A 23,058-nucleotide genomic window follows, 5' to 3' on the forward strand; every position below is an offset into this window, starting at 1 on the left:
CCGGACTTCCCAACCCGGGCCTGCTGTCGTCCCCTTGCTTCAGCACACAAACACAGGGCCGTCAGAGCGTGTCCATCAGGGGCCCTCCACAATGTCACTGCTACTACTGTTGTGGTTGTCTTTTCCCCAGCAGCCTAATTGGGTCAGCGTGCATTGTTGTACTGAGGACATCGTTCAACAATGACCTTGCTGTTTATACTCAATACGAACATTATGCCCATGCAAGGCCCCGAGGACCCATACCAGCCCTCTGTGCGTCCAGAAGGCCGTGCGTACATACAACTCGGCCCTCTCAAAATTCTGCTAAGATGAGATTCAGTGTTGTTTTCGTCGACTAAAACTATGACAAAAAAACGAATAAAAACTAGACTAAAACGTTAGGGAGAGACTAGTGGAGCAGAGATCCAGTAGAACTAAAAGACAAGTCGTTTTATGTTTGGTTGCGCTCGGGCGTTGCGCTCTGAAAATAGCAGATCTACAAGCTCACAACGCGCTGCGACGCGTTGTGAGCTTGTAGATCGGCTATTTTCAGCATGCAACCAGGTGTAAAATCAGCCATTACGACGCCATCAAGGCACCGCCAAAATACATTTTAGTCGACTAAATCAACTGTAGATTTAGCCGACTATAATCTTATGGTATTTAGTCCACTAAATCTAGACTAACAGTAAAACATTTCAGATAGACTAAAATATGACTAAAACTAATGGAATTTGATTCAAAAGACTGAATCAAAATGAACACTCAAAATCAACACTAGATGAGACCGGCATAAATAACGGCGATTACAAAACGAGGCACATTTTAAAACTGTGTTTTATTTGTATAGAAATATGTTCATGTCTTACATAGCTTTTTGTAGTTATAAATTGTAAAAAGAAAGAATATTAACGCTATTAGCATTGCTAAAGTTTCTCTCGAACAACATGAGGAGAGTTTAGATCTCACAGACAGCCCTGGTTGTTATTATTGTTGTGAAATGTTTTTAGCTCGTCAATATGCTTTGCGTACTGCACACGCACAACCCGTCGGTTAAGAGTGAAAAGGGGCTTCTACTGGACAGTATAGCTCTCAAAGAAAGTCTCCATTTGTGTCATCATATTACCCCCATGTACTACTGAAGAACGTCAGCGAAAAAACATTCACTATTTCCTAGTGCAGAGAATTTATACAAGCCTGCTGTGTATTCTCTCCATAAACCTATAGTACAAAGTCAGGTAGTCAGGCTAACAGAGAAATGCTTTAAGACCCCACGGTATGACAGTTCGTTCCTCCTCGTCCATACCCTCCCCCAACAACACTCAACTTCCCCCGTTCTCCTGAGACGAAGCCGACATACGGCACAGGGGGCGGGGGTGGGGTGAGTAGCTTCCAAACTACAGTAAGTCCCCAGTGGGGCCCCTGGGAAGGGGGCGGGCCACAAAGCTCCTTATCAAGTCTCTCCTTCAGACAAAGTCGAGGCAAGTGCTGGGGCAATCCCGCATTAGCTATCCCACTTGCTTTGTCCTTTTTTTTCCTTCCAGACTCTTTAAGCGTGGTTTTTACCTACTGTCTGTACCGCCCTCTATAGCGATCAACTTTCACAGTCCCACACCTCCTCAGAGAGGAGAGGGCAGCTTCAGTTTCTCTCAATCTGCTCGATGTCCAGCTCGCCTCCCAGCTGATGCATGTCTTTCCGGGTGCCGCACAGCCCCGCCCACAGGGGCTGCTCGCGGTTGGCCTTCCCGTTGGTCGACACGGTGTCGCCGCCGCCGTAGCCCACGGAGGAGCCCCAGTCGTCCAGCTCCTCGATGGTGGGATCCGTGGCGTGCCCGGTGACCTCCTCCTCGCCCTCCTCCTCTTTGGTGGTGCTGCTGGGTGATGGGACGTCCTCCTCCGGTCCCTGGTCGTGTTCGCTCACGGACGAGAAGTCCGTCGTCTCGCAGTGGGCGGTGCTCCTGAGAGTGGGCAGGGCCTGCTGGCTTGATTGACAGCTATCTTCTTCCCCAGTGATACCGGGACAGCTGAGGCTGTGGAAATTCCTCAGTTTCTGCGGAGAGACAAAAGACAGACAAGATCAAGATAAGCTTTTTCACATGCTTCCTAGGAAGGCAAGCGAAACGTTCCGTTGATGACCCAACAGTAAAGAGTAGTGAGCAGCCTTTCCCAGTCCCTATTGTGTCTGCTGGCAGTTTCCACTGATGTGTCCATGGTGATGAAATATTTTGGAGACATATTTGGTCAAAAAAATTGTTCCTCTAGTCTAGATTGTTACCAGTGACATCACATCCTCACTGGGACACAGTCCACGACTAACCACACGTAGCCATTTTTCTGAATACAATTGCTCTACTGTACCATAGTATATGACAGTGGTTCTCAAACCTTTTCACGTCAAGGACCCCCAAAATGATATGTATTTGGCCGTGGACCCCCATCTGAAAATATGTTGTGCCAGGGACCCCCAGAAGCAAGATTTGTGTTCAAAATGTTCACTACTGTTCAAGATTTTAGTAAAATAGCCAACGTTTAAACGGTTAAAGTGGTTAAAATGATTGTGGCGCTATCTTAACTACTTTTGCTGTGGACCCCCTGGAACCCCAAGGACCCCTGGGGGTCCCCAGACCCCACTTTGAGAACCAATGGTATTATGAGAAAGCAGCATACTGAAACTACAGCGGAGCATGCCATGTCCACACACACACACACACACAAAAATGAAGGAACGAAAGAACTGTATAAATTTAGCCCTGCATTACACACTGGAACAACTGGCGGTTGGGACGAGCGAGGCCATCTGAACAAAGTGTACAAAATCGGGGGCTTCAGAGGGAACCCGAGCGGCACTGTGGGCAGATATCCAGAGCAACGGACATCACTCATGTCAAAACCTTTTCGACTCTGCCCGGGCCCAGCCAGCCAGCCAGCCGACCGGCTGCCGCACAATGAACGCATACATCTGGGAAAGCCCGAGCAGAGCATGCACCCCTCCGGGGCAAAATCCACATGTGCCGGCGCGGCTGGCTGCAAGGCGTGAATCGAGGCAAACCGCGACAGCTGGACTCGCCCTGAGACTGAGGCTCTGCCTGTATTACAGACTAGAGGGCCGGCCGCGTGCATTCTGGACAGCAGAGGCGTGGAATAGATGCAGCAGCTGTCTGTCACCCATGCCTGACCGCTGCACTGTGTGTGGAGAATAGAGGGGCCTCTATAAAAACCTCCACGATGACGGATCTTGTGCAACACCTTAGTGACGGGAATGATGGGAGTTCACGAGGGCTGCAAGCAACCCACGCTGAACAGGAGTGGGGCGGGGGCTCCCAGTCAATCATCTTGAGAGGCATATGTTCAAGGGGGTTCAAGCACTGTGTTCCTCAGCCGTGTTTTCCCTAAGTTCCCTGTTCCCTCAGCTCAGGGTTGGGTTTGGGATTGAGGGAATATCGGGCCGAGGGAACACTGACCCGTTCAACATGTGCGTTATCACTCATCTACAGATCAAGCCCCCCCCCCCCCCCCCCCCCCACATATACACACACACACACACACACACGCACGAGATGACTACTGAGCTCGCTAAACTATGAAAGCATGGATAGGGGAGACCGAGAGGGAAAGGGGACAGTGGAAACAAGTGATCCGTGTTCCAGACCCCCCGTGCCCCCCCCCCCCCCTCCCCCCCCCACAGCAGTCAGAAAGGGCCTCTGCATCGGGGCTTGCAGATCAAAGGAGCCCAGCTGTTGTCGTTGGCACAGCGAAAAGCGGGCACATTCATCGAGCGCTGTGCAAGCAGCGCACAGCCACGCCACTGGCTGACTGACCCACTCCAATGATTCCTCCACAGAATCACATCACACACCCTGGGAACGTTTGATAAAGTCCATGAATGGCCTGGCTTTAACGGAAACAAAATGTCAGCGAAAAGTGTTTAGATGGAACAAAAATAACTGAATAAATAAATAAATCGAATCAGGTGGATCTCGCGGGATCCCCGTGGGAACGGTGTGGATCTCGGGGGCCAGCCTGTGATTTCATTCATCTATGACGCCAGTCGTCTGTGACCTAGTATCTATGAAGTGTGTGACTCCCAGAGTTGCGTCACTTCCGCTGACTTCATCGGGCCAGGTCTTCTACATAGCCTTCTATTGGCGAATAGTGACAAAGCCCTGAACCGGAAGTTTACGGAATGCACTGGAGTCTATGAGCGTTTGTCACTATTTCGAGTTTACATGAACCACGTGACCGGCGCAGTTTTCTGCCCCTGGGTTGGCGTAAACTCTCTAATACAAGGCTGTGCGGTGACTCCAAATGTGGGCACGGTTTCAACGTCTGTGGCCTTACTGGCAGCGTGCACACCAAATTTGGCACAGATGGCGCAGCGGTTTTGCGAGATTAGCTCCGGGAAAAAACACACGCACTTATAGACAGCTATGTTTCAAAGCCACACTGTAAAAATTGCCAGCTTTTAGATGTAATCGGCATGGCAGACAGGAACAGCCTGATGATCTATAATCTATGAACGGCTACGACGGCACATTATTAACTAAAGGGAAGTCACACGAGCGGCTGCGGGTTTATACAGCTCTTGGCACCTATGATCCCCTTCCCCTTAGAACAGGGTGAAAACGGAGAGCCTGAGCTGAAAGGCACCTCAACCATAACGACCTTGACGCTCCGTCAATAAAACCTTATCAATAGCTCATGAGGCCCAGTTGTGGCGGCAATCCACCCAGCGAGCTGAATTTACAGAAATCAATATCTCTTTACCCCTACACACATCCCCCCCCCCGCGCGCTGCGATCCATAATCCCCCCCACCACAGCTGCTCCACTTCCTGACATTCAGAGAGCCACAGCGGGCCACAGCGTAGGGTAGCAGTTTCTCCCTGGGTAAACGACACCGCCGCGGGCAGCGTATCGGCACTTCACGGTGTCATTGGTGTGGACAAGAGGACACTTTAGAGACAAGACTCAGCAGTGTGATCAATCTTTGAATAGTGGGGTGACTTTGGGGGAAAGTGAGAAGGGAGATGCAGCACTTGTGCTAATGCCTGGTTTATATACAGTACGTAGTATACGGAAATAGCCGATCTACAAGGCAACACAATGCGTCGCGTCGGCGACACATTGTGAGCTTGTAGATCGGCTATTTTCGGCTTACGGCGACGAACAGCTGCTGGACAAAGCTGGAAATGGTGGTCCAATGTTTGAGTATAGTCCACTGATCTGGGTCCACGTTGTGTCTTTTCGGCTCCCTCTGAACCGTGCCACGGCTTCACGGGTGAATGCTTTACAGTTCTGTACTTTTAAACTTCCTGTGCTCGCTAAAAAGCCAAGCAATGGTACAGTCGTTCAACCGACCGGCCAGAAATCCCCCCTTGGTTTGGCCACGATTTGAGCCCGGGACCTTGGCAAGTCATTTTTCCCCCCACAGCTTGCCTCAAAACCAGATTCACATGAAGGGAATTGAATGGGGGTCTTTGCGGAGGGGGGGTCGGCTGAGGTCTAATAAATGCAAATTCAAAATGTACTAAATACAAAATCCATCTCATGGTTTCAAAGGCAGGTCCGGGTTGAGAGAGCCAGCGTCGCAGGGACGCCACGGGGGAGCATGCACAGAGAGCTGAAGCACTGTGATGATGGAACAGCAGGCAGGATGGAACCAGAGCTAACAAACTCAAAGACCCCGAAGTTTCCTCTGTGAAAATATTGATGTTGCCACATCGAAAAGGCCTGTGTCTTCATGCTGACCTCCTCCCTATTTTTTGGTGTGTGTGTGTGTGTGTGTGTGTGTGTGTGTGCGTGTGCGTGTGCATGCGCGTTCGTGCGTGTGTGTGTGTGTGTTTGTTGCTCGATGTGTCACGCCAATACTGTTAAGACGTCGCTGAACTCTGGGCGACTTTCACAGCAGGGCCAAGTCCAGCCGTGTGTTTACGACCCAGTCAGTGAACGTGTGAAACATTACTCTGTGTGTGTGTGTGTGCGTGTGTGTGTGTGTGTGTGTGTGTGTGTGTGTCGTCGTGCGCTTCGCTTATGAGGCAGAACAGACACAAGCCTGCCAGGATGTGCAGCCATAACAGGTTTGAGGTTTGCCGGTTGAAAGATGGGGTCGACTTCAAAAAAGTGGACCGGACTCCAACTGCAGTTCCTGGCCTCGTAAAAAAAAGTACCAAGGAGATCAAGTGATGTACCGAGCCAATCCCACAGCACCGTCCCTTTGTGAACGGAACTCATCCGTCGTGTTAACCCGAGCTCTCTGCTGACACTGTGATCTCAATAAACCATTAGTTGCTCCGGCAACACAAATCATTGAAGGGCATGCTTTACCCTCCCTTCTCTTTCTCTCTCCTATTCGGCAAGTGTAAACACACACCCGCATAAAAGGAATGTGACCCAGAAATGGCCTGCATGACAGATCACATTCATTTAATGATAGCGCCTGCAGAAACACTTTGAGGTGCGGGAGGGAGGGCAAGGGGAGGGGGGGGGGGGGTGCGTGGGGGACGTGACACAATATGTGTGACCTTTGGCGCGTTTGTTTATCCAACATGGAAGGGACAAATTGCCACAACTGCGGAGTGTAAACCAGCTCTGGGCGAGCGAGACTGATTGAGGTTACCGGCGTGTCCAGCATGCAAGCCGCCGTCCAGTGACCCGAGGCCGAGAGGGGGGGGGGGGGGGGGGGCGCGCGGCTACACGATAGTCCACGACCACGAGGCATGGAACTATACGACTCAGTAGATTATCACATGTCACAGAAAATGACACATGAAATGTGGGCCAGAAGACAGGCCAGTGTGGTAAATGATATAACATGCTATTGCCACAAGGTACAGGATTAAATATAGTAGTGGTGGCTCAAACAGATGATTATAGAACCGATATCACATGATACTAAAGGGCATTCACAGACAGTAAACATAGACTGTTTAAACTTTTAATTACTCTATGTAATAAATAATAACCATGCAGTGGCATGGTGGAATAAATGTGATTCATATTTCGCCTCATGATCCTCTCTTTTATGGTCACGACAAGTCGTTCTTGGCAGGGTGACCTGGTTGTTAAAGGGATAGTTCACGCCCAAAAATATGTTTTTTCTATCGATTAGTCACACCATGGAGACTTCAATTCATGGATATTGCAATGCAATAATTTGATGACCGGCCGCGGTTCCCGTAGGAGACACAAAGAGTCTCATTTGTGTCTCCTACCGGAACCGCTGCCTACCGGTCCGCTGGTCATGAAATGATTGGCTTAGGAAAGTGACAAAAACTAAAAAATATCCATGAATTCCATGGGGGTGACTAATCGATTTAAAAAATACATATTTTTTGGGTGAACTATCCCTTTAAGCTAGGCTATGCTATCCATGCTATGTGACGTGATCTTTCGAGTCGTCCTTCAGGAACATCGAATCCCTTCCTGCTCATCATGCTGCCAAGTTGCTTTTGGATCCACGAAAAGCCTTTTAATGTATAAAAATGCAACAAACATAGTTACACAGTTTTTTAAATACCAACCTGGGTCATCTTTGCCAGGTCAAGGGAGGGCCTCTGCTTGTACGTGTCGGCCGGTCTCCTGCGCTTCATCCCGATCTTCTTGTCGTTGAGTACGCAGGGCTGCGAGCGGCTCCGGGCCAGACCTCCCTGCTCGCCGCCGCGGCGCTCCAGCTCCGGGGTGGAGTCGGGAGAGCTGGCCGGCGACGACGGCCCGCAGCCGCCGGGCTCGGCGAGGCAGATCTGTTCGTGCGAGAGGTAGAGGGTCTGCAGCGCGGCGGGGCGGTGGGGCTCATGAGAGGGAATGAGGGACACCATGGAGGAGGCGGTCAGGCTGGTGAAGGCGGAGGAGGCGGGGAAGACGGGGAGACGCTGGCCGAAGCAAGGCAGCTCCAGGGTGTTGGAGCGGGCGGGCAGGCTGAAGCTGGAGCTCCGCTGCATGGCGGGGAACCCTACGGGCGGGGGGCCGCTGCCACTGCGCTGCACGCTGCCCCCGCTGTGGCACCGCCTCTTCTCCACCGCCGTCCACACGCGCGAGCCCTGCGGGCGCCAGGTGGAGCGGCAGCCGTGCACCAGCTCGTCCGAGCACGACAGGGAGCGACACTGACGCTTGCTGGGCGGGGCGGTGGAGGGCGAAGCGGCCGCGGCGGCCGCCTCGGCCAGGCTGAGGTCCTGCAGCAGGCTGGTGATGGCTCCTGCCGGCACCATGCCTCCCGTCGTCGTCTCCACCCCCCGGGCCCCCCAGGGGGTGGCGGGGCTCTGGTGGTGGGCCACCTCGGGCAGGACGTCCCACAGACTCTCCAGGCTGGCCCCCATCACTGGCCTCTGCTGCATGGCGCCACAGCCTCGACGCACCTCGGGCCACCGACTCGTCTCTGTAAACACAAGTCACGGGCAATTTAGTGGAATGAACGGTGCTGGACAAAGTACTCTACACCAACTTTTTCATGTCAAGGACCATGTATTTGGCTGCGGACCCCCATCTAAAAATATTTTGTTCCAGGGACCCCTCAGAAGCAAAGATTTGAATTACAAATGTTCGCTTTAAAAAACTATAAATTCAAAGGCTTGCACACATTTTCAAGATTTTTCAAAAATAGCAGATATACAAGCTCATAGCGCGGCACTCGGTGCCGCGCTATGAGCTTGTATATCTGCTATTTTTAAATAGCCAAAGTATAAAAGGTTAAAGTGGTTAAAATGATTGTGATGCTACACATCTGACAGGTAACCAAAGGCCGAAGCATTTTAGGTGGAAAGGATCAACAGATATGCTTTACAAATTCAAGAGTTGGTAAATGGAAGAGGAGAAAAATGGAAATGTTGACCTAAGGGCGATGGCAGTAGAGTTCATCCTTAAGGGGAGCATGACGGTGCACAGCAAATTTCAAGCTTTGAGTGTTTTGGACCGAAGTGTTGGACTGGCCAACCGACTTGCCAACCGACATTTTCGTCCAGATTATATGGTAACAAGACAAATTGAAGACACTGATTACCAGAGCTGTGTGTAATGAGTGACTCAGACTTAATTGCACATCTCCGCAGCTAGCATAAGGAAACATTTCAGGGATGAACGTCTGACCAACATTTGCCCTCAGAACTGACTGAGACACAGGAAGCCTCTCCTGGTTCCTGGCAGTGTGCTTAAAGGACCTGGAAGGGCCCACTGCACTTCTAGCTCCAGCAGCAGCTGGATGGAATCGGCCATCACACAAAGACAGACTACTGTGGTTATTTGGTCAGAACGCCAGTCCCAGAATGCGTGTCCTTTTCATTGACACAGCATGCATTGCATTATGCACTTATGCACCTGCCACCTGGAGAGGAGAGGGCATCCAATACAAGAATAAATAAACTAAACCCTTCTCTGCTGGAACCAGGAGCTGCACACTGCAGACCAGCAGTCTCCACAGTCATCACAGCTGATTGGGGAGAGTGAATGGGACTCCATTTCAAGCCCTATATTCTGACATTCATAAATAGAGAGTATGCACATGCCTCACTTTTTCCCCGGGACACACCCCCCTCATCTAGACTGAGTGGCAAAACATTGAGCAGCATGGAGCATTGGAGTTTGGGAGCGCTCGTTGGAAATCACTCAACGGTCCTGCGTACCACCTGTTTCTACATTGCACATAATGCAGGAGGCAGCAGCAGGTCAGGACGTTGCGTTATTGAAAACGAGCGCTTCCCAACTCTTGACACTTCAATCACTTTAATCACCTGCACTCCATGCACGGAATGTATTGACAGAAAGTAGCTCAAAATATGTCTGGTGGATTTTTATGAAGCAAAAACGTTGCAGATGGAAAGAGGATAATTCAAGCTTTCTGTACAGCTGCCTGCCATGTTGGTGAGTTTAACGTTAATACAATCAGATAGGACTTTTCTGTTTGGATGTGTGGGCTGTCAGAAAGTAGTTTTTTTGCCAGTCAGTAGGTGTTCCCGCATAACTTCCGGGTGCGATGATGTCAGGCACACATAGCCTCTATACTGTATTTGGCCAAATGTCAACAGTCCATCTTAAACATTCTGATCGAGGTTAATTTGTGTGTGTGCGTGTGTGTGTGTGTGCGTGCGTGCGTGCTGCCAGTGGGCACGTACAGCTGTTTATACAAGGCCTTTATCAGAGACTTACCCAGGTAACTGGGTATCTATTTGCCAACTGCCAACTGAACACTCCACCAGCACCGTGGATTTTGTGTTATTTTATCTTATCTTTTATCTTTATTCTTTCTCTTTGTACACACAGTATTATCGTTATTATCTGTGTGATGCCACACCAGCAGCTACTCATTAAGTCGTTCGGTGGGGTGCTGCTGGAGGTGATTGGCTAGCCAAGTAAAGGGGGACCAGCTGCTTCAGATCTGCTTATAGTTATAAAGAGCTGATGGTGAAATTGGACTGCACCATGTTCCTCCTGCACTATGGGGAGGGGCAGGGATTTACTAGTTTTAAAATGAAGAAATGTGTTTTTTCATAGTTCAGCTGTGTTATATTTTCATTAGTTATTATTGGTTGGTGTTGTATTGGGTTATGTTGTAGTTATGTGCAGTTATCTTATCCACCTTTGTGTTAAGAGTGGAGTGGTCACCCACTATATATGTTCCCCTCATATGACATTTTGGTTATGTCGGCTGTGCTGTTGAGTTGGTGTTTGTTTAAGTCTTTTGTGTTGACCTCAAATTTGTTTTGGGCCCAGAATTACTGTTTTGTTAAAAAGAGACATTATTTTGAAGAAATACTCAAGTCTCCCTGTGTCTCTCTTGCCAGCCAACTCGGTCCCTGACAATCTGCCACACAAACATTTCACTCGTCGTGCCTGTATGAGTGACAAATAAAACACTCTTGAATCTTTTGGCCCGTTAGCAAACCAGTCAACTTCCCTCTATACAGAACCACCCTGGATTCAGCTACTGCAGTGGTTTTCAACCCTTTTCATATCAAGGTCCATTATTTATTTGGCATTTATTTGAGCCACGGACCACCATTTGATGAGATTTAGCCTCTCAGATCCCAAGACTTAGAATATTTGGTTGTCGTTGGATGAGATTTTGTCCACAATTCCATGCTGTATTGATGTTGGCACCATTTGAGATAACAGGCAAACGTTGATCAAAATAACAATTCTTTAATTAAGTAATGCAGATGTTTAACAATAGTTTAACTCTTGAGAGCGTAAAATGGAACCAAATGGACCCGTAAGGGTCCATTTGGTTTCATTTTACACTCTCAAGAGTTAAAGATCTATAAGGGTCCATTTGGTTACCAACTCTCCATCATTTAGCTGGGGACCACCTGGTACCCCCCCCCCCCCAAGGACCACTGGTGGTCCCCGGACCACTGGTTGAGAACCACTGAGCAACCGTATCGGCCAATTTTGTCAGATCCTCCACAAGGGCCGCGGCCCACTCCTGGTATGCGAAAGGTCTATTCTTCTCTCACTGGTGATAAAATCCCTCCAAATGCCATTGACATGGGGCATGGCGGAGAACAAAGACCGTCTGATCAACACCTACTGTGTTAACGATGGTGGTGTGCTTGGAGAGGACCTTGCCAGTCTCAGTGCCAAGGTCCAAAGCCAACACAAAACGCCATTTGTCTCCCAAAGGGCCACAATGAATGTCAAGTTCTAAGATTGGTGACTGTTAAAACGACAACAAGCAGATAATGGAGGGTGCGGAATAATAATTACTTTCACTAACCACTGTACTTTTTTCTTCGTACACAGTGGTGGAGAAAGTACTCAAATGTTTTACGTTAAGTACTGCAATGCAGAAATACTCTGTTACAAGTAAACGTCCGGCATTCAAAATTGACTTGAGTAAAAGTACAAAAGTATTGGCATCAAAATGTACTTAAAGTACCAAAAGTAAAAGTACTCATTATGCAGAATGTATAAAAAAAAGTGTCAAAAATGTGTACAAATCTTTCGAAAATGGCAGATATTTCAAATAGCCGAAGTGTGTAGGGATAAAGTGGTTAATGCATGTTTTGTAATAATAAAAATCTACAAAGTAACTGGTAACTAAAAGTTTTCAAATAATTGTAGTGGAGTAAAAGTACAATATTTGCCTCTGAGATGTAGTGGAGTAGAAGTGAAAGTATTGGAAATTGGAAATACTCCAGTAAAGTAAAAAAAAAAATCCTCAGATTTCTACTTAATTACAGTACTTGAGTAGATGTACTTGGTTACTTTCCACCACTTCGTGCGACAAATAGCCAAGCAACAGCCACATGCCCAGAATAGGGACTGTGGGTTGACATTAGTTAAAAGGGCATCGGTAACAAGGTGACGACACGCCATGCTTCCCGCTGGAGCCCTGTGACTAATGCTAAGCTGTTAATTAATACGATAATGCACATTAATCTCGACGCGAGCACCTGTTAGACATGTTTGGCATAATGGCGCCTGGCCCAGGACCAGACACAGCAGGGAGAGGCAGGGATAGGTCTGAATAGGTGGCACTGCCACCAGTGGTGGAAAGTAACTGAGTACATTTACTGTACGTAGGTAGTGTACTTAAGTGTGAGGCATTGAGGTGTTTGAGTATTTCAAACAAATGTTATACTTTATACTTCTACTCCACTACATCTCAGAGGCAAATGTTGTACTGTACTTTTTACTACACTACAATTATTTGAAAACTTTAGTTACTTTTCGGATTTCAATTAGTATTATAAAACATATTAACCACTTATTCCCTATTCTATACTTACAAGCTTGTAGACCTGCTATTTTTTTTATTTTGACAATGCTTTGAGTACTATTACTGTGGTACTGTAAGTATATTTTGATGCCAATACTTTTTACTCAAGTAAAAGTTTGAATACAGGCTTTTTATTTGTAACAGTATTTTTATATTTTGGTATTGCTACTTGTATTTTTACTTAAAGGAGGAGTTCACCCAAAAAATGACTTATTTTCTATCAATTACACACCCCATGAAGCCTTGATTTCATGGATTTATTTTAGTTTTTGTGGCATTCCTAAGACAATAATTTGACGACCGTGTGTATTTCCGGTTGGAGACACAAATAATCTACTTTGTGTCTCCTACCGGATACATTAGCCGGTAGGAGACGGGAATCAAATTATTAGCTTAGGAATGCGACAAAAACTAAAAAGAATCCATGGATTCAAGGCTTCATAGAGTGTGCAATTGATAGAAAATAAGTAAAAAAAAATTGGGTGAACTCCTCCTTTAAGTAAAATATCTGTGTATTTCTTCCGCTACTGACAGGGGCTGTCGCTATACGCCTGACTTCTTTAGGCCTCCGCCAACCGTTGACAGATTATCACAAATGCAATATGAATACTGTTGATGGATATTCAAGCAATAGAAAAAAATTGCAATGGAAAAAAGGCAATTTACATTCCCGAAGACCAATGCTGAAATGGAGATGGAGAAGTAGGCTATATTACCATCATTTAATACTGTATATTAGTATCAGGAAAAAAAGTGCCAATGCCTGTGCTCATTACAATGATGGATTAACCCAACGAATACTCGTTAGCATGTCGGGGTTGCATTGCAGCTTGTAGATCTGTTCTTTTTGGCAAGCAACAACTATGTCACAAGATGGACTTGTCCTATAAATTAAGCTTTATGCTGACGGATCTGTAACTTGTCGGTTGGGGGTTAACCCATTAAGACCTGGGACGCATCTGTGTCACTTTTTGATTTGAGCTAAAAAAAACATTATTTTACACTTTGTCTATTCAAAAATAGCAGATCTACAAGCTCATAGCGCGGCACCGAGTGCCGCGCTACGAGCTTGTAGATCTGCTATTTTTGAAAAATCGTGAAAATGTGTGCAAATCTTTGAATATATATCGTTTTAAAGCGAACATTTTTAACTCAAATCTTTGCTTCTGGGGGGGTCCCTGGAACAACATATTTTGAGCTGGGGGTCCGCGGCCAAATACATGTCATTTTGAGGGTCCTTGACATGTAAACGTTTGAGAACCACTGATATAGAAACATACGTTTTTTTTTTCAGAATACTGTTGGGATTTAGCAGACATTTTGTAGAATCAGCCTCAGGTCTTAATGGGTAATACTGTATATTAGTATCAGGAAAAAGTACCAATGCCTGTGCTCATTACAATGATGGATTAACCCAATGAATACTCGGTAGCATGTCAGGGTTGCATTGCAGCTTGTAGATCTGTTCTTTTTTGGCAAGCAACAACTCTGTCACAAGATGGACTTGTCTATAAATTAAGCTTTATGCTGACGGATCTGTAACTTGTCGGTTGGGGGTTTAAGCTGGGGAAGAAATTAGGGTTGATAATTGAATCAGCAAGGGGTCATAGACTCTCTTCTTACCCATGAGTCCGCAGGAGAAGAGGGTAGTCCCCTGGCTCATGGTCTGTGCCTGGAACTGTGGAAAGAGCAGAAAAGAGTTGCATTGTCAACACAAACACTATAGCACTCCACAATACATATGGTGGGTTTGCAACACAATGTATATACAGGAACGGAAGTTCTGGTGTCAACCAGCGAATGCTGTGTGAACGAGAACATAGTCATACAAAAACGTGAGTCTGTAAACCACAAACGAACTGAGTCAATTCTGTACATAAATGTCAGTGGTGTAAAGTAAGCATATTTACTCAAGTACTGTACTTACAGTAAGTACAATTTTGCATCTCAGAGGCAAATATTGTAGGCTACTTTTACCCCACTACAATTTGAAATTGAAAACTTTTGTTACTTTGCAGGTATAAATGATTACATTATAAAACATACATTAACCACTTTAGCCCTATTCTATACCTTAGCTATTTGAAAATAGCTGAGCTACAAGCTCACAACGCGTCGCACCATGCGACATGTTGTGAACTAGCTTGTGCATCTGCTATTTTCAAACATTTTAGTACTTTTACTTTTGGTTCTTTAAGTACATTTTGATGCCAATACTTTTGTACTTTTAATAATTAGAATTCCGGACTTTTACTTGTAACAGAGCATTTCTACATTGCAGTTTTGATACTTTTACTTAACCCATTAATACCTGGAACGCATCTGTGTCACTTCAGATTTCTTTGGCTATTCAAAAATAGCAGATATACAAGCTCATAGCGCGGCACCAAGTGCCGCGCTATGAGCTTGAAGATCTGCTTTTTTTTTTTAATCTTGAAAAAAAAAAAAAAGATTTTTTTTCAAAAAACTGTTAGGATTTAGAAAACATTTTTAAGAATGGCCTCAGGTCTTAATGGGTTCAAGTAAGAATTGTGAGTACTTTTTCCACCACTGTCAAAGACTGTACATAAATGAGAGAGAGGGAGAGAGAGAGAGAGAGAGAGAGAGAGAGAGAGAGAGAGAGAGAGAGAGAGAGAGAGAGAGAGAGAGAGAGAGAGAGAGAGAGAGAGAGAGAGAGAGAGAGAGAGAGAGAGAGAGAGAGAGAGAGAGAGAGAGAGAGAGAGAGAGAGAGAGAGAGAGAGAGAGAGAGAGAGAGAGAGAGAGCTTACAGCAGAACAACCTCTGACTCTCTCTCAGGCCCAAAGCATGGTGACTTCATTTCACGTGGCTTGTTGTGAGGGCAAACTCAGTCCACCACATTACTTTGGGGAAAAATTCTTGCACAAAACGCTAGCAGCAGAGGAGGAGGGAAGGTTTCTAAACTGTGTGCTGCAATCCTTCCTGATTGTAAAGTAAAGTGAGTCATAGTTGCCCCGTCCTGGTGAAACTCTGAAATGCTCCGTTTGTTTTCTTGAGCATTGTGTGTGTGTGTGTGTGTGTGTGTGTGTGTGTGTGTGTGTGTGTGTGTGTGTGTGTGTGTGTGTGTGTGTGTGTGTGTGTGTGTGTGTGTGTGTGTGTGTGTGTGTGTGTGTGTGTGTGTGTGTGTGTGGAAAGCATAGAGAGAGGATTCAAACCAGATGACAAAAACCATGGTGATGACAAGTGGGAGCTAGCACAATGCAATCATCACTAATAAACATCCTCATTGTCGAGTATTTACGTAATGTCCAAATAATGTTATTCGTCTTAACCCATTCATACCGGGAACGCATCTGTGTGTCGTGTTAAGATTTCTTTCGGCTATTCAAAAATAGCAGATATACAAGCTCGATCTACATACGAGCTTGTAGATCTGCAAGTTTTTTGAAAAATCGTGGGAACTTTGTGGAAATCTTTGAATATAATGTTTTAAGACAAACATTTTTAGCTCCGATCTGTGGTTCTGGGGGTCCTTGGATCAACATATTTTCAGATGGGGGTCCGCGGCCAAATACATATCCTTTTGGGTGGTCCTTGACATGGAAAAGTTTGAGAACCACTCATATATGCGACATAGTATGTTTTTCAGAAAACCAGAAGACATTTGTAGAATCGCCCAGAAGCAAAGATTTGAGTTACAAATGTTTGCTTTAAAAATATATATATATTCAAAGATTTGCAAAAAAAAAATCAAGATTTTAAAAAAAATAGGAGATCTACAAGCTCATAGCGTGGCACTCGGTGCCGCGCTATGAGCTTGTAGATCTGCTATTTTTGAATAGCCAAAGAAATCTTAAAGTGACACAGATGCGTTCCCGGTCTGAATCGGTTAACAGGACTTCCTGGGATTTTTTTATAAGCTCATTGCTTATGGGTTTCCCAGCAAATTTAGACTTCTTGGGGAGAAAAATTAAGTCGATTAGTGGAAGGCTTACACCATCAAAGGCATTGGTTTCTGTAATTGTAGTCAAATTCTGGGCTTTGACAAAACGGGAACATACATTATACGGTTGTAAAACCGCTGTTGGAATGATGAATGTGTATTTTATTTTCTTAATGCAAAACAGCAGCAGGTTGTATCCCAACCAAAACCCTTTGACAACATAGTTGAGGCCTGCTGGCAGAAGGATGCGTAAACATGCAATCAGGACATTGAACACACAAACTCAAACACTAGAATTTCACAGTGGTGGAAAGTAACTAAGTACATTTCCTTAAGTACTGTACTTAAGTAATCTATTTGTACTTTACTTGAGTATTTCCAATTTCCAATACTTTTACTTCTACACCACTACATCTCAGAGGCAAATATTGTACTTTTACTCCACTACAATTATTTGAAAACTTTACTTTTCAGATATAAATTATTACATTATAAAACATAAATTAACCACTTTAGCCCTATTTTATAGCCTACATAGGCTATTTGAAAATAGCCAATCTACAAGCTCACAAGCTCACAGATCTGCTATTTTCAAACATTTTAGTACTTTTACTTTTGGTACTTTAAGTACATTTTGATGCCAATATTTTTGTACTTTTACTCATGTAAATTTTGAATTCCGGACTTTTACTTGTAACAGAGTAGGCTACACATTGCAGTATTGATACTTTTACTGAAGTAAAACATCTGAGTACTTTTTCCACCACTGGAATTGAGGCCTGCTGGCAGAAGGATGCGTAAACAATGCAATCAGGGACATTGAACAACAAAAACTCAAACACTAGAATGTCCTACATGAAGAAGAAGAGAAAAACCTCTCTCTCACCGGGCCCAAATCCAGCCGTTTGGACGTTACATCGTCGACACCCTTCTTTTCCAGTGTTTTCTTGTAAATGATCACCATGGCAACGCACATCTTTGCCACAAGCCATTCCAGTGTGGGCGAACGAGTTTGGAGGCCATCTCGACGGGCATTACTCTCTCTCTCTCTCTCTGCAACTCTCACACACACGCGCGCCGCGCGCCTTCTTCTTCGGCTCTTCCAGGAATGTTGCTTCAGTCCACGGTCCAATCCTGCACACAGACCAGACAAGTAAAAAAAAGACAAGAGAGATTATACTTTAGGTACGTTTTCTAGTTAAACCATTAAGACCGGGAACGCATCAACTGTGTCATTTTAAGATTTCTTTGGCTATTTAAAAAAAACATCAGATATACAAGCTCATAGCGCGGCACCGAGTGCCGCGATATGAGCTTGTAGATCTGCTGTTTTTGAAAAATCACGGTTCTCAAGCTTTTTCATGTCAAGGACCCCCAAAATCGTATGTATTATTCGGCCGCCGAATCCATCAAAATATGCTGTTCCAGGGACCCCCCCCACAGAAACAAAGATTTGAGTTAAAATAAAAATATATGTATTGAAAGATTTACACAAATGTTCAAGATTTTTCAAAAATAGCAGATCTACAAGCTCGTAGTGCGGCACTCGGTGTCGCGCTACGAGCTTGTAGATTTGCTAGTTTTGAATAGCCAAACATATAAAATAATGATTATAGCTCAAATCTAAAATGACACAGATGCGTTCCCGGTTTTAATGGGTTAATCTGTAAGGAAAGCGTGGGTATACTTTTATTGTGCGGGGGAAATGGTTCCTGGGGGTGGTCTCTGGTCTGGCTACACAAACACATAGCACCAAGGCAGGGCCGGGCCCAGAACCAAGGCTCTCTTATGTCCTTGGGGCTCTCAGCTAGCGCGCACACACACACACACACACACACACACACACACACACACACACACACACACACACACACACACACACACACACACACACACACACACACACACACACACACACACACACACACACACAAGCACACACAGATCCCTCAGTGTCTGAGCATTTTGAGGTCGACTCTTCCCTATTACCACCAAGCATTCTGCAGCAAAACTCTTGAGCAGCTACCAAAGTGTGTGTCTTGAGGAAAGTGGAAAAGTCAAGGGAGGTCCATGTGGTTGTTTGACAAGAAGATCCTTTAATTCTCAAGTGGGCGAGCGAAATGCTTCCCCGCATGGAGTGTGAAAAATAAATAAAAATAAACAGTCAAGTCAGTGTATGACAGTGTGTGACCGCAGTCTGTCATCATCAACACGAGCATCAATAGGCGTGGATAAATGAACTGGGATAAACTGCAAAGATCTCACTTCACACTTTGTGTGTTTTCACCCTCGCTGTTGTCGCTGAATGTAGAACTCGAAAACCTTTGTTTTTGCTTCTTGCCCAGGGTCATCAATATGTCCGTACACGGACAAATAATGTGTCCATGGCAAAGACTTGGTCTTGTTTGTCCGTGGCAATTTTTTTGATTTACACACCATTGTAATGTTCTTAATTTCATCATGACGCAATTACTGAATGTCAAGTCTCCAGGTTTTCTTCAGAATATGTATGACTCACACATTAGGAGTCCTACTATTACTGGTGGTTCTCAAATGTTTTATTTGCAAGGACCACCATAACTCTGAGAGCGTACAAGGGTCCATTTGGTTCCATTTGTACACTCTCACAGTTACAGACCTGTTATATGGTCATTCAGGGCTAGCTCTTTATGTGTTTCTGGTAATATTGTTGTCCACTCATTTTGTATGTCCGTGGCAAAACATAAATTTTGACCAAAATGTCCACCACAAGACAGCAATGGTGATGATCCCTGCTCTTGCCCGTCCCACTCTGGGACGATTACCCGTCCCAACCCGAGTTTCCCTCAAAGCCACTCGGCTCCACACTGGGAGCGCCGTAGCAAGAGCAAAGTCAAAGTTGTGTAATTGAATCCTCAGGGTCTGGCTGGGAATAGCTTGCGTGACCTTGCGGTTATCAAAACAACCCTCTTCGCATTAGTGCCGCGCCGATTGCAGTAAAACAGCTGATTAGCCACAGATGTGAATCTATAGCAGCATAATCGCTGTGTAGATGATTACACTCCACCACCTGATAGCGACAGATTACTAGGCTCTCACACGGTCAGGTAAGAGCAGCCCTATGGGGGCCATGGCCCAGGCCCAGGACGATGGGACGTTTTTTTAGGTGGTACTATAGCAGTGGTTGTCAAACTTTTTGTTGGCTCATGGCACCCCTGTAAATATATTTTTTCCATCCACGGCACCCCTGAATGACATTGTTACTTTATGGCATCTTACATCTATGTCATAGTACGGGACGTAAAAATGTAATTCTTTCCCCCCTAAGATACAGTATGTCACAAGGACAACTTGAGAGAATGTCAGTTTCCATTAGGACGGATTGAAAATATCCACTTGAACCCCAGCATCTCTAATCTTGTGGTAACATTCATCAAAAATAGACGATCTACAAGCTGTTGTGAGGTTGTAGATCTGCTATTTTTGTTTGATGAGATTTGGTGTAGATGGAAAAAGAGCGCACCAAGCATCTCAAGTATAGAGGGTTATGGTTGAAGTGGTTAACCCATTAAGACCTGGAACGCATCTGTGTCATTTTAGATTTCTTTGGCTATTCAAAAATAGCAGATCTACAAGCTCATAGCGCGGCACCGAGTGCCGCGCTATGAGCTTGTAGATCTGCTATTTTTGAAAAATCAGGGGAAAAAATGTTTTCGATTTTTTTTCCAAAAACTGTTTTTTTTTTTAAAGAATCGCCTCAGGTCTTCTGAAGTGATTTTGATCAATCCCAAATATTATCAAGGTATTCTGCGGCACCCCTGGACTTGCGTCACGGCACACTAGGGTGCCATGACGGCACCCGCTTTGAGAAACCCTGTACTATAGGATCAGAGGAGTTGTTCATGGGAGGGGCTGGCGTGGCGGGCCGGGCGCTAAATGACAGAACAACTGCAGTGAGAGAGGGAGAGAGGGAGAGAGGGGGGGGTAGAAAAAAATAAAACAATGAGAGAACTAGAAAGAGACGATGTCTGCAGAACAAAAGGGTGCAGTGTGTACAGATGATGAGACACCGTGGGAAACAAAGGAGGTGACATCAGAGCGGTTGAAAGGGAAAGAAAAACTCTGCATCACAAGACCCTGAGTGGGTGACGGATGGACGGACGGACTGGCTGACTGGCTGACTGGCTGACTGGCTGACCAGTGGTGGAAGAAGTACTCAAATGTTTTACTTAAGTAAAAGTATCAATACTGCAATATAGAAATAGGCTACTCTGTTACAAGTAAAAGTCTGGAATTCAAAATGTACTTGAATAAACTGAACTGATAAAAGTACAAATGTTTTGGTATCAAAGTAGACAGTTCTCATTATACAGAATGTCCCATTTCACAAGTTATCAAATGTATAACAATCTTTTGAAAATAGCAGATCTACAAGTTCACAATGCGTCGCATCGCAACGCATGTTGTGAGCTTGTTGATTGGCTATTTTCAAATGGCCGAAATGTATATAGGGCTGAAGTGGTTAATGTATGTTTTGTAATAATAATAAAAAATATCCAAAGTAACTAATAACTAAAGTTTTCAAATAATTGTAGTGGAGTAAAAGTACAATATTTGCCTTTGAGGTGTAGTGGAGTAGAAGTAAAATAATTGGAAATACTCAAGTAAAGTACAAATACCTCAACATTGTACTCAAGTACAGTACTTAAGTAAATGTACACTCACTGACTGACTGACTGACTGACTGACTGACTGACTGACTGACTGGCTGACAGCACTAGGTGGTGTTATGTGTGTGTGTGCAGCATATGAGTTCCATTACAGACACTTATCATATCAGGCAAAACAACTTGGCTCTGCTTTTAGCCATAACCTGAGTCCTATATGTATATACGGGGCGCCATACAGTTCAGGGACAACCAACCAAGTGCCTTAACGTGTGGCCTCTGGGAATACAATGGGACAGATCAAAGGGTAGTGCAAAGCCTAAACTATGTGTGAACATTAACCCTTTAAGACCTGAGGCCGATTCTAAAAATGTTTTCTAAATCCTAACAGTTTTTTGAAAAAAAAAAAAAAAAGATTTTTCAAAAATAGCAGATCTACAAGCTCATAGCGCGGCACTCGGTGCTGCGCTATGAGCTTGTATATCTGCTATTTTTGAATAGCCTACAGAAATCTAAAAGTGACACAGATGCGTTCCCGGTCTTAAAGGGTTAAACACAGCACAGTGTTCTTCTCAATCATGGGTAACTAATAGACATACCGGAGTGGAGGAAATGGTCAAATTAGCCCTTAATTACTTTTTCCTCTGAGAAAAAGAAAACTTTTATTTAAATTGCATTATACAAAGCATTATCACACCGCTCTAGTGACTATGCACAGTCTTGTTTTTCTACTCTGAAATAATAAAGACTCTCTTTTCATTTCCCTTTTGTTTCCGGACAGTCCAAACAATTTTTCCTCATTGCCATCAATCTCAGGTGACCACATTTCTCTTTTTTCAGAAATTGCGCAAACTTGAACCGCAAGTTTTAGTGGGAGTGGGCTGAAGGAGAACATGAATTATAAACGCTCCCCAGATTCGGTGACACAATCTAAACACACGCGGAATTAGCACAACCCTAAGCTAGACTGCCCCCATAAGCGTGCTTTTGAAACCCATTCAAACTCTCTGTGTGACAGTTTATGAATGGAAAACTTGTGTTGAGAAACACTCCTTGGGGTTTGGCAGCGGCCAAGTGCTCTCTCATGCACACACTGGGCGAAACTGTACGGCAAAAAACGCACACGAGACATACCGAGACATGCTCCTTCGGCTGCCCGGCCGGTGGTTACAACCCAAAGAGCTCTTGCTTCATACCACACTGTTGGATCGGTGCTGCATGGAAGAGAACCCACAAGTCAAACTAACCACGCAGTGTACTGTCTAGCTCACTGTTTCTCAACCAGCGGTCCACAGACCACAAGTGGTACCATGGCCTAATTACGTACAGGTGGTCCAAGGGAATACAATTTAAAATGATTTTGAAAAAATATATATTGTACCTTTTGTTGAATCTATGAAACATGGGTTTAAATGATATTTCAAAAATCCCTATCAAATTTAAGACATTTTTGAATAGGGGGGTAAGCTTGAAATTAAATATTGACTGTTATTTAGGGCTTGATTTGAAATGGCTTTGTTATGCATTCTTAACCCATTAAGACCGGGAACACACTTGAACCATTATTTTATACTTTGGCTATTCAAAAATAGCAGATATACAAGCTGATAGCGCGGCTATGAGCTTGTAGATCTGCTAAAAAAAAAAAATAATCTTGAAAAAGTTCCCCAGCAGTCCCCAGCAGCCTCAGTAATTTATCTACAAGCCTCAGCAGCCAGGCCCCCAGCAACAGCCTCAGCATCCGGGCCCAGCCTCAGCATCCAGGCCCCCAGCAGCAGCCAGGCCCCCAGCCTCAGCCTCAGCATACTATCTACAAGCCCCAGCCTC

The 23,058-nt window shown here is 45.1% G+C and overlaps 1 protein-coding gene across 1 annotated transcript in view; it reads right to left on the bottom strand.

The window, feature by feature from the left end:
- Positions 1-798: 798 nt before the first annotated feature.
- Positions 799-23,058, bottom strand: part of fam53b (family with sequence similarity 53 member B) — a 32,031-nt gene continuing 9,771 nt past the window's right edge. Inside the window, exons 2-5 of the mRNA XM_084079270.1 lie at positions 17,472-17,719; positions 14,308-14,362; positions 7,499-8,349; positions 799-2,029 (exon numbers count right to left, since the gene is read on the bottom strand). Of these exons, the coding sequence (XP_083935396.1) occupies positions 1,619-2,029; positions 7,499-8,349; positions 14,308-14,362; positions 17,472-17,561 (1,407 nt within the window). The 5' untranslated portion in view covers positions 17,562-17,719 and the 3' untranslated portion in view covers positions 799-1,618. The remainder of the gene's footprint in view (positions 2,030-7,498; positions 8,350-14,307; positions 14,363-17,471; positions 17,720-23,058) is intronic.

Source organism: Gymnoscopelus microlampas (genome assembly GCF_963454915.1).
Source record: "Gymnoscopelus microlampas genome assembly, chromosome: 14".
Classification (NCBI taxonomy): domain Eukaryota; kingdom Metazoa; phylum Chordata; class Actinopteri; order Myctophiformes; family Myctophidae; genus Gymnoscopelus; species Gymnoscopelus microlampas.